Genomic DNA, 15,106 nt, shown 5'->3' on the forward strand with positions numbered 1-15,106 from the left:
TTTCGTCAGAAACCACCATCGTCCACCATCCATAGCTTTTTGAGCTTTTTGAGCAAAAAGATAGCTTTTTGAGATCCATAGCTTTTTATTTTGAGATATTCTGCACACAAACAAACAAGCAGACAGAGAAACAGATCGGGATGAAAATGTAACCTTCGTCCATTGCAGACAGAGGAGGTAATCATGCAGTATATATATATATATATATATATATATATATATATATATATATATATATATATATATATATATATATATATATATATATATATATATATATATATATATATATATATATATATATTCCATTACAAGTGACTTCAATTCAGGAGGCGGCGATTAGGTCCATGAAAGCCTGCTGTAGTATTGCCCACTTTTGGTTGTTTTTCCATGCTCTCAAGTTCTATATATCTGCCACCCATGATATTAATTCAGCCTCAGTAAGTTTCTGTGGAAGAGTTCCATCACACAGAACTATCATACTCATCTTGTACATTGTCAAATAAATCCTGCTGTGAGAAAGTTGCCTTGAAACAACTTGCCTTTTTAAAGAAATAAAAATACCTTGTCGAGGCTCGTGTGAGAGCGAACACACAACGCACAGCAAGGGGGGCATGAGACAAGAGGGTCGGGAGAGGGAAGGACAAAACAGTGGGGAACAGAGACATTAGGAGATCTGTGGAAGGGAGAGGGATGGGACGGGGAACATGGGGAATAGAAGATGGACATTACAGGGACTTTCGGGAAGGAAAGCAGGGAATTTCAAGGAGGTGGGTTTGGGGTGGATTAACGGGAGTAGAAAAGATCGAGGTTTTGGATGAGGGATGATAAGAGGTGGTGGTGAACAGCTGTTTTGAAGGCCTGGAGAGAAGAATGGGATTGAACAGAGTGTGGGAGTTTATTCCAAAGGCGGGAAAAAAAGAGGTTGAAGGAGTGAAGGTGAGCAGTGATTCGTGATTTTGGTAGTTTTACCAGAAGGGGGTTGTTGGCGGACCTTGAGCACCCTGCGGAAATACGGTGGGGAGACATCGCAGACAGAATAGGGGGGCAGGGGGGAGGCGAGACTGGAGAGAAGACGGTAGAAGACAGAAAGACCACCGACCTGCCTGCAGTGAGAGATTGAGAGGCCAAAGACTCAGCCTCATCGTGGGAGATACTAATGATCCTAAATGACTTGGTTTCTACAGCGTGAAGCCGAGAAAGGTGAGAGGCAGGAGCACCAACCCAGAGGGGAGAGCAGTACTCCATCAGGCTGCGGACAAAAGCTTTGTATGTGGTCAGGAGCTCAGGTGGGCCGAGTAAGGACTTTGCACGACAGAGGATTCCCAGTCGGCGACTGGCTTTGGTGGTGAGGTTGGAAATGTGGCTTTCCCAAGAAAGATCATGGCAGATTGTGAGACCCAGAAGCTTGAAAGAAAGGACCTCTTCCAGAGGACTTCCAGAAGGACTTCTTTCCAGAGGACTCCAGAAAGTATGGACTTCTTGCCTTCTCTTCCTGGAAGGCAAATCTGATCAAAGATAGCGTTACATCATTCCACAAATCCCGTAACAAGTGTGTGTCGACTCACAGAAGAGCCAGAAAAAAAACCTCAATGCTGAACTTTCAAAGCCGTCTCCCTTCCTCAAAGACCTGGTCTTTCTCTGGAAAGCTTTGTCAAGTTTTTCTTTGGAGTATGCTCCCCTCCATCCCTACACTCACTTCAAACAGCACCACAGTCGATTCTGCTTGTGAGAATTTGATACAATATTATAAATATCTCGAGCATTTGATACAGTCTGGCATCCCGCCTTGCTATCCAAATTCTCTGCCTACGGCATCCAAATCCACCTCCACACATGGCTCACCAACACCTTCTACTCTTGTAGCCAATGCTAAGCTCTCAATGGGATACTCTCATTAGTTTCTGTCAAGGCTGGAGTGCCCCAAGGCGGTGTATTGGGCCCAGTCCTATTCCTAATCTCCATCAACAATGTTTTTTGACTCTGGAAAATCCTCTTTATCTCTGCGCTGATGACTCCCCCTTATGCCAGAGCATCTCTCATCCTTTATGTAGGCAGGTAGCAGCCTTTTCACTCTGCATACTTTCCATAGAATCATGTGATGATCTTACACTTGGAAAACATCTTTCAATCCCAACAAATCTCACAGTCTCTCCAAAAAGACATTCTGGTGAACCCTCCCTTATTCTTCCTGAACAATCCTCTTGTGGAAGTTCTGTCAATCAAACTTTTGGACCTCGCCATCAACTGAGATCTTTCTAGGACAAACAACATACCTAAGTTGCCTCCAAATCCAATCATTCTCAGATTTCTGGGCATCCTCCTTCGTGCTAATTATTTCCTTGGCACATCTAAACTTTTATCTACCTACAGGGCCTTCAACTGCAGCTTTATGGAATACTGCTTTCCCCTTTGAGCTTGCCCCCACTCTCCTTTCCGTGCCGTTTTTGGCTGCATTATTCTTGTTCAATCGCTGTGTCCTCCCCTTGCTCTCCTTCTTCCCTGTGTCCATTGTCCCTCTGAGGCTCCATCTATTTATCCCACAACCCGACCATTGGTGTGCCCCTCCCATAATTCCTCCTGTTTTTTTTAAATTTTGTTATGCCCTGGTCCTCTCTGTTCTAGCTCCTCCACAGGCTTCAACTCTGTATCCGAATTTAACCCCCCCCCCTTCCCAAAAAAGAAGTGTTTGTGTGTGGATGTTCTCTATTGTCTACTGCCTGTTCTTTCCTTTGTCCCAAATGTGCCTCTTACTCTACCTGCTCTAGGACGAACACTGGCACATGCCTTTTTTCCTGAAGATGGGCGTATCCACTTTGATGAGGATGAAACATGGACGGACAATCAGAGGAACATCAACCTAATGGTGGTTGCTACCCATGAGCTTGGTCACACATTGGGCCTTACCCACTCCAACCATCCAAGTGCTGTTATGGCTCCCTTCTACAGTGGCTATCGCAACCCCTTCAATCTCCATGCTAATGACATCTCGAGGATCCAGCAAATATATGGTTTGCAACAAACAACAAACATGAAACTCTGTGCCAATTAAGTAATGTATCTTTATTCACCCTTTCCTCCTGCATGATGGATCATGTGCTCCACACCCCTTCCTTTTCCAAAATTATGACCACCCACGAAGGGAACATTGTCTATGTGCTTTCCACCCTATCCCTTGTACTACAACAGGGCCTCCTCCGAAGAAGCCAGCGGTACCGGTGCCAACAGTGAAACCCCTACCAGGCAATGTTCCAAACCCGTGCTCAGGACACGTTGATGCGATGACAAGTGGTAATGGCAGAGATATTCCGATACTCAGCAAGTTTGAACAATAATGTGAAGTATGTTGGTGGGTACTGAAGGAAGGATGTAGCACCGGAATATCTCTATTTTGACTGATGACGGTGAAGACCAGGATAAATATCAAGATATTTTATTGAATTTGTCCTGGAGATTGGATAAAATATTTCATATAAATGTGGTCAGTGGTCTCATTTGGTAATCAATGTTGGATATGTAGTATCTCAATAGTGATCAATGGTAACATGATATAGCAAGTGAGAATCAAATGGTAAGTAGTGATGTACTCTGTGGTGGGGGAAAAAAAGGAGTGGTACTTCAATGATGCTGAAGAGTTTGCTGTGATAATTACTTATGGTACAATGATACATTTTTATGGGATATGAAGAATACTTTTTTTATAAGGACATATTGTGATGACCTTCAGTCATCAACGAACTTATCGTTTTCAAGTTAATGTTCTTCATGCATTTTTTGATGTGAATCAAACACCTGGAAAATGAAGAGTGAGAGTGGTGGCACTTACAAACTTGAAATAAGGTGGAGAAAATAAATTAATATCAACTTGGGCGATTACTCCCAAGCAACAATACGGTTGTAAAGTGGAATTCTATTGAGCCAGTTTATGGAGAACTGCTATTTTATCCAGTACAGCTAGGTTTCCCAAAACAACTATTTTGCCCAAGAAGTCACATGGAGTGCGTGGTTGTTTCCATCAGGCCCTGACGAGCGATTCTATGCCTTTAGTGGAAACTACTTTTGGCCGGTGGAGATTAAGAAACATACGTCTCCTCCAAAGCCACGAACGATTGCTTCTTTGTGGCAAGGCTTACCAGGCAACTTGAACGCCGCAGCCTTTGTATTGAGATGGAAGCTATCATACTTCTTCAAAGGTATGGTAAGGTGGATGGGTGACAATGCATTTTGGCATATGTATGGTTGTCACGGCATCATTTTGCCTTTGGTTTTATGATATGTGAATATGCTCCAGCTTTTGGTTTTATCAGTGGATTTTCGAGTACAGAGTTTCCTGTCAGGGGTATTGGAGAAGTTTGACGGTTGCGGTTGAATCAAGACTTCACTTGGAATCCAAACGTTTCGGATGTCTTTTCTTCGTGCTGCTAAGTCGATGGCCCTGGCATGATCCGTATGGATGGACAAAGAGTTGCAAACGTGCAACCAGTTGTCGGGAACACACAGCCAGCCATGCCTTTTCCAGATGCTCAACCAGCTTCATCAGTGGCAGCGGTTTCAAGAAAGCTGCCGCAATTCTGGCCTAATTATGACCTGCAACTGTGGTTTACACAACCTGAAGCCCAATTCGATATCTAAAACATTACAACCGAGTTGACATAGTCCAAATACATTGTTTGCTCCTCGTACGTTTCTCGTTTTATTATTTAGCCTGACCGCAACCCCACCTCCTGACTCGCTCACAGCAAGGCAGAGACAATGTGATCTGTGCCTTGCAGGTTCGCCAAGCTCGGGAGTTTCATTCATATATGTATATCTGAACCTGAACCAAAATCGAATCGGCTTGTTCTTGTCACCTAACCGCCTCATCCATCGAGTTTTGTCACAAGTTGTCCACAACATTTTGAGATATTATGCTATACTGTACATCGTTTTTGGCCCCATCCCTATCACTCAATGGTGAAGAATCAATTTTAAAATTCTCGTATCCAGATCCAGATTTGGATCTTCACCAAAATCCAAACAATTCCTCCTTGTCTGACACCCAACCGTGTCCGAATCTGTCTGTAACGTGTTGAGATATCCTCATGGGCGTCGATTGCTTTTGAAAAGTGGGGGGGACATTGCATGTCCAGACCACGAAGCCCACTTCGTGCCAGCATGGACACAGCAAGTCTACCTGGTTGCAAATTCTTGATTTTATACGCTCGTTGACATGCTGCCTTCTGATCACACAAATCCCTTAAATTAATCTGACCATCTATCGACCATCTTTTTATCAAATGTAAGCAGACAGAGCGAAATTAATTAAACATACACATTTCAAAGTTTCAAGTGTCATCAAAGAAATATATATATATATATATATATATATATATATATATATATAAAATTGTTTATCAAGCCTCCTTCTCACGACCCTTGAACTGGTTCACTAAACATAAACTGAAAACTAGACTGACATACAAATTGATATTACACGAGTACGGTCAACTTACCTTAAAACTTGCCAAAAATATGAACCCTCTTGTCTGCCGATCCAGTTAAAAACTTTGTAGCAATGTCTTGGGGGTCAAGTGCAGTCAGACAATCTCGGTGAACATGACAGATCATGAGATGGTTGAGGCGTTGTTGGGTCATTGTGGAACGTAACCAAGTCTTCATACGTCTGAGTGCGCTGAATGACCATTCAGCTTCGCATGAACTTGCTGGGGAAACCAGTAGAAGCCTAAGCAAACGTTCTACCTGTGGGAACATTCGACGGACTTCCGGCACCATGTCAACAAATATCTTACGGTAATCCTCAACAGATGAACCACTGAACTGGTTACGAAAGAAGCCAAGTTCTCGCTCTAGGGAATCCGACAGTTCGGGATATTTGTGGACTATTTGTGGGTTGAATGACCCAGACAGGAGCATTTCACCCAAGTCCCTATACGCCATGAGGTCGGTTGATGTGAAGTACTCGTTCAAGTTCATGGATGCGCTGTCGATGACTTTGAAAAATTAAACTCTGTATACATCCTCTACAGAATTGGGAGTGTATTCCTGCGTGTCTCCATCAAGTCTCTTCGGAAGCTTGCGCTTAAGAGGGAGGGTCACTGGATCTAGTTGGCACTGCTGGAGCTTCTGTTGTGCTGCTTCGAAAACCTCCTTAAACGTCTGGTCAGTATGGAGAGATTGGAGATTCTGTGCAGTTACCTTTGCAGCAGTAAGAATACCAGAGATGGTAACTTGTGAACCCTGAAGTGCCTTATTGAGGTATTCGAGGGATTGGAGAACGGGCAATGATGCAAACAGACCGAGAACACACTTTCCTGATGAAAGACAGCTTTGAATACCGTTGGCTCGCGATGCCGTGTTTGTACCAAAGTCATCACTTGCTTGTTGAAGGGCATCCAGTACCGCTTCATAGTTATCCAATATCGATTTCACGGCAGGAGAACGAGTTAACCAACGTGTCGGGCAAATTGGCCTCAGGCGTGTAGGGCAAGGAGTGTCAGCATCGTCAGCGTGGATATTAAAGTACAGATGCTTGAATTTTCCAGAGTTGTTGTAGATGTTGCCGAGTACCTCGACATAATCGAGGGCATCTCTTATGAATGGTGCAGTTTGTAGAGCTTTGGATGTAATGAGTTGGGTGACATGAGCTCCACAGTGAACATAATTGACCAGCGGTTGGAGTTTTTTTAGCTGTGCTTGACAGGCCTTGTACTTTCCGGACATGTTGCTTGCCCCATCGTAAGTCTGCGCTCTAAGGTGTTCAATAGGGAGTTGACACCGAATTAGGACATCCTGAAGCATCTTACAAAGTGATACTCCTGTTGTTGACGATACTTGGTAGAGGCCTATGAGATCTTCTTGAACATCAAAGGAATCAGTCACATAGCGCACACACACCGACTCCTGCTCATTACACTGAATATCTTGCGTTCCATCAGTTATGAGTCCGAACTGAGTGGACATTTCATTCACGTTACTGCAGATATTTCTGAGGATGGCATGACTCATCAACTGTAGAATTTCGTTCTGAATTTCTCCATTTGTGAACGTCGCCATCCATGACAGCTACGTCTTGAGGTTTAAATCATCCTCGGCCCGCAACTGTAAGAGCATTTTGAAATTCTATTCAGAGGCATCCTTCCCACGAATTGCAAAACCTTGTTGGGCCAAATATTGCAGTGAGGTGATAATCTTCAGAAGTGCTGACCATGCAGATCTTTGCTCTTCTAGCAGTTTGCTGCTCAGCTGCACATGGACACCAGGTTGACTTCCACGACATTTCAGATTTTCAGAGGCAAGCCTATGTGTGTTCGATCATTCGTGTTGTCTGAATTTTTCTGTAGCCTTTTTCCAGTTCCGAAAGCCCTTTGAGACAAATGCGTCTTCTGCACAGCGGGCAAGTTCGGTAAGTTTTTCACGAGAAGCGTCCGTACAGGTGTGACAGAGTACACCGCCGATGCTCTGATCAAAATGAAGCCACGGAAAATCTTTGAACCACAATCTTTGAAGATTGTGTTCTTGATTTGCATGCCAGCAAAAGGGTTCACCAAAGGAAGGAGCTAAAATCAGTTGTAATGTGAACATTTATGCAATTCTTTACCTCTCACAAACCACGAGACCAGGAGATGAGGGATTAAGATCTGTTGCCGTCCGGACGTGCACTCTCTTCTTTCCAATTATTGTACATGGTTTGTTGATTTGTAAATACGTTCATCATTTCCACTAGTGCGTGGCCGTACGTGCAAAAAAAAAACAAAAAAAAAACACAACTTTGAAACCACGTGCCTTTGTTTAAGTATAGTGCGTGCCCATACGTTTTGTTTAAGTATAGTGCGTTCCCGTGCGTTTTGTTTAAGTATAGTGCGTGCCCGTACGTTTTGTTTAAGTATTGTGCGTGCCCGTACGTTTTGTTTAAGTATTGTGCGTGCCTGTGCGTTTTGTTTAAGTATAGTGCGTGCCCGTACGTTTTGTTTAAGTATAGTGCGTGCCCGTACGTTTTGTTTAAGTATTGTGCATGCCCGTACGTTTTGTTTAAGTATAGTGCGTGCCCGTACGTTTTGTTTAAGTATAGTCCGTGCCCGTACGTTTTGTTTAAGTATAGTCCGTGTCCGTACGTTTTGTTTAAGTATAGTCCGTGTCCGTACGTTTTGTTTAAGTATAGTCCGTGTCCGTACATTTTGTTTAAGTATAGTCCGTGTCCGTACGTTTTGTACAAGTATAGTGCATGCCCGTACGTTTTGTTTAAGTATAGTGCGTGCTCGTACGTTTTGTTTAAGTATAGTGCGTGCCCGCACGTTTTGTTTAAGTATAGTACGTGCCCGTACGTTTTGTTTAAGTATTGTGCATGCCCGTACGTTTTGTTTAAGTATAGTGCGTGCCCGTACGTTTTGTTTAAGTATAGTGCATGCCCGTACGTTTTGTTTAAGTATAGTGCGTGCTCGTACGTTTTGTTTAAGTATAGTGCGTGCCCGCACGTTTTGTTTAAGTATAGTGCGTGCCCGTACGTTTTGTTAAAGTATTGTGCGATATAAGTTAGAAAGGTGAAATAAACCATTTTGTTGGCTTAAGGGGCCCAGAACCGTTGCGGGGTCGTCATGGTGAAGAAGAAGCTGACAATCCTCTTTATTTTATTTTCAACGCCGCATTTAAAATCTCTAATTTAATCATTCTAAATCACACAGTTTAATGAGACACCATATTCTGTCGGTCTGTCCTTCGTCTTTGTCCTCGTGCAAACGGAAAATTATTCGGATGATGGCGGAAGAGAAATTCCTTCCGGAACGTTGTTTTTCCTGGTAAAAATTGCAAGCCGCAGCAAAGCTACTAAGCCTAAGCCTTCTTTAATCGGATTTTCGAGGTAATCTCATTACTACCCTATAGATACTGTAGGATCCGAGAACAGAATTCAAAAATAATTTTCCGTTCGTTTGTCCGAACAGCTTCGGTGAATTTTGCATATTTTTCAACAGCTACCTTTTAAAATCTATAATGTAATCCTCATAAGTCCGACGACCGAATGATACCTCTCGTTTTGTAGGTCTATACCTCCCCTAAGTCCAAGTACCGATGAAAAAATTATTTACATTAACCTCCGCAAAAGCGAGTGAATCAGCGCATTTTGTTTTATGTTCCCCAAGTATTCAAAGCTAATTTAGTCGCCAAAATACCCACTTTCCTTCGATTTTCACCCGGTTTTCAACGTTGGGATTTAGTCCACTGTTGACTGCGAAATATGAAAACAGAATTACAAAATATCTTTCCGTTGGTTCGTGCGAGCCGGTAGAGTGGAACCGCGTCATCCTGCACAAGCTTCACCATCTCGATCAGCATAGCAGGCCGCGAAATATTTTATTGGCTTATAACTCGACGGTGAAAAGTCACGAAAATTAAACACACACATCATCGTGCAGGTAATAATATCAGGCATCCGGCGATACAAGTTAGAAAGGTGAAATAAACTATTTTGGTCGCTAAAGGGGCCCAGAACCGTTGCGGCCTAACACTATCCGAGGCGTGGCGCTCCGGGCCATGAAGCCGCGATTTTCTTTAAACACTCATAAAATGACGATACAAAGTCCGAAAACGTCCCAACATACCTCAAAATGTCCAGGTCACGTTCCCTGTTAGTGGGTGAACAATCCAACGCTTGGCGAATTCTGCTTCGCAATGATAGGAAGAGCCGACATCGAAGGATCAAAAAGCGACGTCGCTAATGACGCTTGGCCGGTGGGAGACCATGGCTGAGGAAGCGCGGATTCTCAATGTTGAATTGTCAACTTATCATCTTTACTAGAACTATTATTGACTAATAAAACTAACGGTTCTTTTTCTTTTGTTGTTTTTGGCAAAAAGTAAAGATCCAGAGAGGGTCCAGTGTTATATAACTTCCGTTCAATGAAAAAAAGTGGGAGGACAATCGATATGTTGTCCCCCCCCCCTTTGATAAAAAAGTGGGGGGCATGCCCCCCCGTCCCCCACCAATCGACGCCCATAGATATCCTGATTGGAGATATCCAGACTGACAGACAAAGAGGGGTGAAAAACATAACCTCCGTCCTCCTTTGGTGACAGAGGTAATTATAGAATCATCATTCTCCAATAAATAAATTTCCATTTGAGTCTGGTCTGATCGGAAGTCGTGCTGTTTGACTTCCCAATCCGTAAAACTGCAGATCATCCCCAAAGATCTATCTTCTATTCGCTGTCAAACAACAAAAACAAACAAACAACAACACCAATAGTGGTTCAACTTTGTGTAGAGAATCATTCCTTCAGCATGGCTTTACTTGCTCTCTTGACACCTGATTACTTGCAAACACACTGGTAAAATGCATATCGATTGTTGTTTTGTGTTCTTATACATACTTTAAAAATAATATGGGGAAATTTTTATGACAATCAGTGAATAATATTTATGTATCTTTTGAACTCTCAGGAGACAAGTATTGGGTCTTCAAAGGCTTTCAGCTTGAACCGGGCTACCCTAAATCCTCGACTGCCATTGGCCTACCTGCAAACCCTGATGCTGCAACAGGATTCGGAAAACGCTTGATTGTCTTCAAGGTACAGGGCATTCTCAGCATCTCCCTGTCCCAGAACCAAACAGGACAATTAATGATAGCCATATCATGCTTGAATGGGACCATATCTCCTGTATGGGTGGTGTCCAGTCTAATTTGGAACCTTATTGGTTTTTAACCACCACTGTGTTGTCCTTTCAGTCTTTTTCCCACAAATAAAGGTGAGCCTCATCCCTTTGACAAGATCATCTATCTATAATTCCAGCAATCTCTGTGTGTCTGTCTGTCTGTCTGTCTGCGACCGCTGTTTCTCGACAACCACTGGTCCGATCTAATTGAAACTTGCCAGGTATATTGCTGGGGACCTGAGTATGTGCCTTTTCAAGGTTTGATATTAATCAGACAATGCTTCCCAAGTTATGGTCATTTATTTACTAAACCAATGACAGGACACGGTGCTATGACATCACGATTGACGTCACAATTGTTCTTTTTTTTCTTCTTTTTTTTGCACATACGTGCGTGCCCGTACAGGCCCACACTCGTATTATAAATTCCCCATATGCAAAGTGACCAACAAAACGATAATGGTTTTCCTTTTTATCCACGGGTTTTTAAGCAGTGATTGTTACCACCACACATCACATTTTATATCAGGATAAATTTGTATAAAAACTGCACACTCCATTTTTGAACAGGATTTCTGAGCATAGATTTGGAGTACTGAAAATGCACACAATATTCAAGAAATGAAAAGGTGTGGTGAACAACATTACAGTCTGTCAAGTCATGGTCTTACTGGTCCCTTGTTCATCAAAGGGACAGTTATTGAGGCAAAGTTATTCATCAAAGGGACAGTTATCTTACTATGCTTCAAACGACTTTTTATTGCATTTGTGGAACAAGGGCTGAAACACGGCATAGCATAATTTGGACAAGATGGTGAGACACCCCACACTTTGGTTTCCATATTGGCCTCTCTTTAGTTTCCCTCTCTTATTGTTGTAGATGACTCCATATTGTGGTAGAGTATCCCATCCAACTGGCGAAAAGAGAGCAGCTGTCACTCTGTTGATCTGGAATTGATTCGAGCTGGCCTCACAAATGGGACAAATCCATCAATACTGGAAAAAAAAAGAGTTCCTACTTGTCACTCTGGAAGGATTGTCAAACAAACCCACCATTATATTTCCATGGTGAATCCCAAGAAGAGATTCAGTCACTCAAACTTATTGGCCTCACCATCAACCATGACCTCTCCTGGGCTGCCCACAGAGCAAAGCTGGCCTCCAAAGCCAACATCAGACTGGATATTCTCTGTCCTTCCAAGTCATTGATAAACCAGAACTACTTATAGCCTACAAAGTCTTTGGCTGTAGCTCAACGGAGTACTAGCTCTATAGCCTAGAGCCCTAGCAACATATACATATACATATATATTTATCCCTGTGTGTTTCTTACTCTCTGTTCCTCCCCTGAACTCCATGGAACTTAAAGCTCTCAAAATTATTGGCATATGCCATGATGAAACCGAAGCAGAAGGCCTTTTGCTCCTACAGACAATGATGTGGCCTCTATTTTTACTGTCTCTCCTCTGGTCAATCTCCCCCTGCTGTCTTAGTCCTCTAGTCTTCCCCAGCTCCTCCAGGATGCACGTGCTCTTCCAGCAAACACACCTCCCCCCAGTTAAACTCCTAAAATGCAGGTGAACTACACACCTCAACTTCTCTCTCCTCTTTTCTCCCATTTGTGGAACCACCTTCTGGAGATGGTTCAATGGCATTCTTCTTTTAAGAACTTCAAGCAAGCGGAACACCACCATCTCATTTCATCACCCTTATCCAGTGCGTGCATGACCCTTAACGGAGAGACAATGTGCTCGTGTGGCAGATGTGCATGCACAAACTGAACTTGGTTATCCCTGCAGTGCTTTCTAATTATACCTGACCCCCCAAAAAACTAAATCTATGAGGTCTTGTGCTGCATTGCAGCGAGGCACTTCATCTATCAATTGGAGGAAGTACAAAGTCAACTTTGAGGTCACATTGAACAGATTCTTCACGATAAACAAATCTCCAAATAATATTTCATGAATTATGATGTTATTTATTGTATGTGAAGTTTATCAAAAACGTGGGCCACCCTTTAGTTATCAGCCGGCAATGGTTTCTCCTTCCATTACGGGACTTTTGAAATGATGTATGAATACTACTGAGGTCTTTCACACATGCACTGTGTATGCATTTTTAGTGATTCGCTTACACAAACCGGGGCATGTGTTAACCTACTGTTGTTCGTGCAAAATCTGTAAGTCAAAGAGCCTTTTAAACATAATATAAAAATATATTTATAACAGCCCCCATAGCTCACACTCCCTCCCTCCCTCCCTCGAACAAGATTAATAGTAAATATCACCTTTTAAAAAATTAATTTTAAAACTTACCCTGTGCTTTCACAAGCTCCAGGTATGACGTTCCTGTCGCTGTTAAGAAGCACCCAAACCCGATACAACGTCTCCCTTAGGTAACCATTCATTCATTTGTTGGTAATGATGCACAGCATCATCCTCCCAATTGCAGACGTCCATTAAATAAATCACCAAACCTGTCGTGTTCACAGAAGGCACTTCTGCAAGGTTCAAGGTCCATTCATTGGTCGAGATCAATAAGGGGTTTGGCTAGAACGCGCCCGGACACAGTTTGGGCCTTGCACCGGCACACATCCTCTGGAGTTTTTGTAGTTTCAGTAGCTGCAAGTTCTCAGCTTTTTCTCTTTTTCTTCATTGTTCTCCAACTCTTTCATTGTGGGAGGCACACCTCTTTTTTTCTCAGAAGCTTTGTAAACCATTTTAGGTCACAATTCTTATTTTGCATGCATGATATTTGTTAACAAGCCCCGATCAACATTGCTGCTAAAAATTCTGGGGTGGATTCCGTCATTTTGAAAGCTCTGTAATATGGCAATTTCACTCGCAACAGTCTTTCGAAGGTTGATGTTTTTTTTTTTTTAATAGTTCAGTATAATGTCACGTTCATTGTTTCACGTAAATACGACAGTGGAGATCATGCGCCGATGGTTGTATACATATCATTTTCAGGATGGACAGTACTGGAACGTGTACAAGCGGTGGCATGGCATGAGGGTCACAAAAGCATACCCTATGAAGAATGTATGGAGAAAGATTCCGGCACACCTGGATGCGGCAATGCGCATAAATCGACGCATCATCTACTTCACATCTGGCGGACAGTACTGGAGGTTCAATATCAGGCAATGGGATGTGCCATTTAGTTACAAGTATCCCAGGAACCTGGCAAAGCAATGGTGGGGCTGTTAGACCAGTCTGCACATCAGAAATTCATATTTAGACCGATTGCTGCAAGCAATGATTGCTTCCATTTTAGTAGTTTTGGCAATGACTAGATATTCTGCATAGAGGATGTTGCTGCTTCCATAGTGTAAGAATTACAATTACTTTTCAAATTGCAGTGTGGCTTTTGCTGTGTTGTCTTCCACTTTGAAATAAATTAACTTTTGCTTCATTCATTCATTGAAGGTGTTCTTTCATTTCAATGTCACAACTGAAGTTTTGCCAGTGAGAATACATCACAAGATACCTGGCGGAAGTCATCACGTACCCGAAGCAGTCAACGTGAAAAAAAATTGAGTTTGAAACATACAATTAAATAAAGACATTTAAAATAATTATCGACTGTAAAAATCCATGATGTCTCCCCAATCAATGGATATTTTACTGGTTTCATTGACGTTCCATGTTTGAGAAGTTACATAATTTGTTTTGTTTGTTTCTGGGGTTTTAAAACATTGTGCTCAAGGGCAGGGACAGCTATCCAGGATTTTTTGAAAGGGGTGGGGTCCAGCAATCAAGGAGATGTGTACATATTAGCCAAGATGCTGCAAGCACAAAGCCATAGCGGCATGAGGTCCAGGACCTTTAAGTGCCCCCCACTCCTTCCCAGAAGCTTTGCGATTTTAGATGCTTTCAGGAGCACTCCGAACGTCTACTGACTACACTGATCATGGAAAAAAAATAGTTTCGATGTAAAATAAATTTGTTTTTTTAATTATTAATTTCTACATAATTGAGTGGTAGAAGTGCGACTCACATCTGACCTGACCTGAGTGGAAACCTGACGCTTTGTCGACTTAAAGGGACACCGGTCCCTTTACTCAACGAATCGATTACTCAACGAATCTCTTCCACAGTTAATCTGAATGTTTTTGATGTATTGTGTGATGTCCCATTCTTCAGGTCTTCAAGACAGCTGTTCACCACCATCTCAGATCATCTTCCAACCAACACCATGATCTTTTGTACCCTCAGGTCCACCTCTTTACAAATTTCCAATTTTTCCTTCCTGAGAGAGTGTTTTTTTTTCTGTTTATATCCATCTTGTTCACCCCATGCATCATCACCTACCACTCATTTTTTCCCACATCCCTTATTTTTCCAAGTCTCTCTATTCTTTCACACAGGCAGGCAAGCCAGTCCAGAGTTGTGATCAGTACTCCATCAAGCTACTGGTGAAGGCCTTGTCGGTAGATAGGAGTTCAGGTGTGCCAAGGAA

At 42.6% G+C, this 15,106-nt stretch overlaps 1 protein-coding gene across 2 annotated transcripts in view; it reads left to right on the forward strand.

The window, feature by feature from the left end:
- The window catches only part of LOC147030353 (matrix metalloproteinase-19-like), a 59,701-nt gene extending 45,638 nt beyond the window's left edge, over positions 1-14,063 (forward strand). For both annotated transcript variants that reach the window (XM_085874304.1, XM_085874305.1), the window contains 5 exons: positions 2,769-3,011; positions 3,190-3,291; positions 4,020-4,193; positions 10,433-10,560; positions 13,615-14,063. In XM_085874304.1, coding sequence (XP_085730430.1) covers positions 2,769-3,011; positions 3,190-3,291; positions 4,020-4,193; positions 10,433-10,560; positions 13,615-13,854 — 887 coding nt within the window. In that variant the 3' untranslated portion in view covers positions 13,855-14,063. The remainder of the gene's footprint in view (positions 1-2,768; positions 3,012-3,189; positions 3,292-4,019; positions 4,194-10,432; positions 10,561-13,614) is intronic.
- The last annotated feature ends 1,043 nt before the right edge of the window (positions 14,064-15,106 follow it).

Source organism: Eptatretus burgeri, chromosome 3, assembly GCF_056783735.1.
Source record: "Eptatretus burgeri isolate ZD-2024b chromosome 3, Ebu_testis_v1, whole genome shotgun sequence".
NCBI classification, from domain to species: domain Eukaryota; kingdom Metazoa; phylum Chordata; class Myxini; order Myxiniformes; family Myxinidae; genus Eptatretus; species Eptatretus burgeri.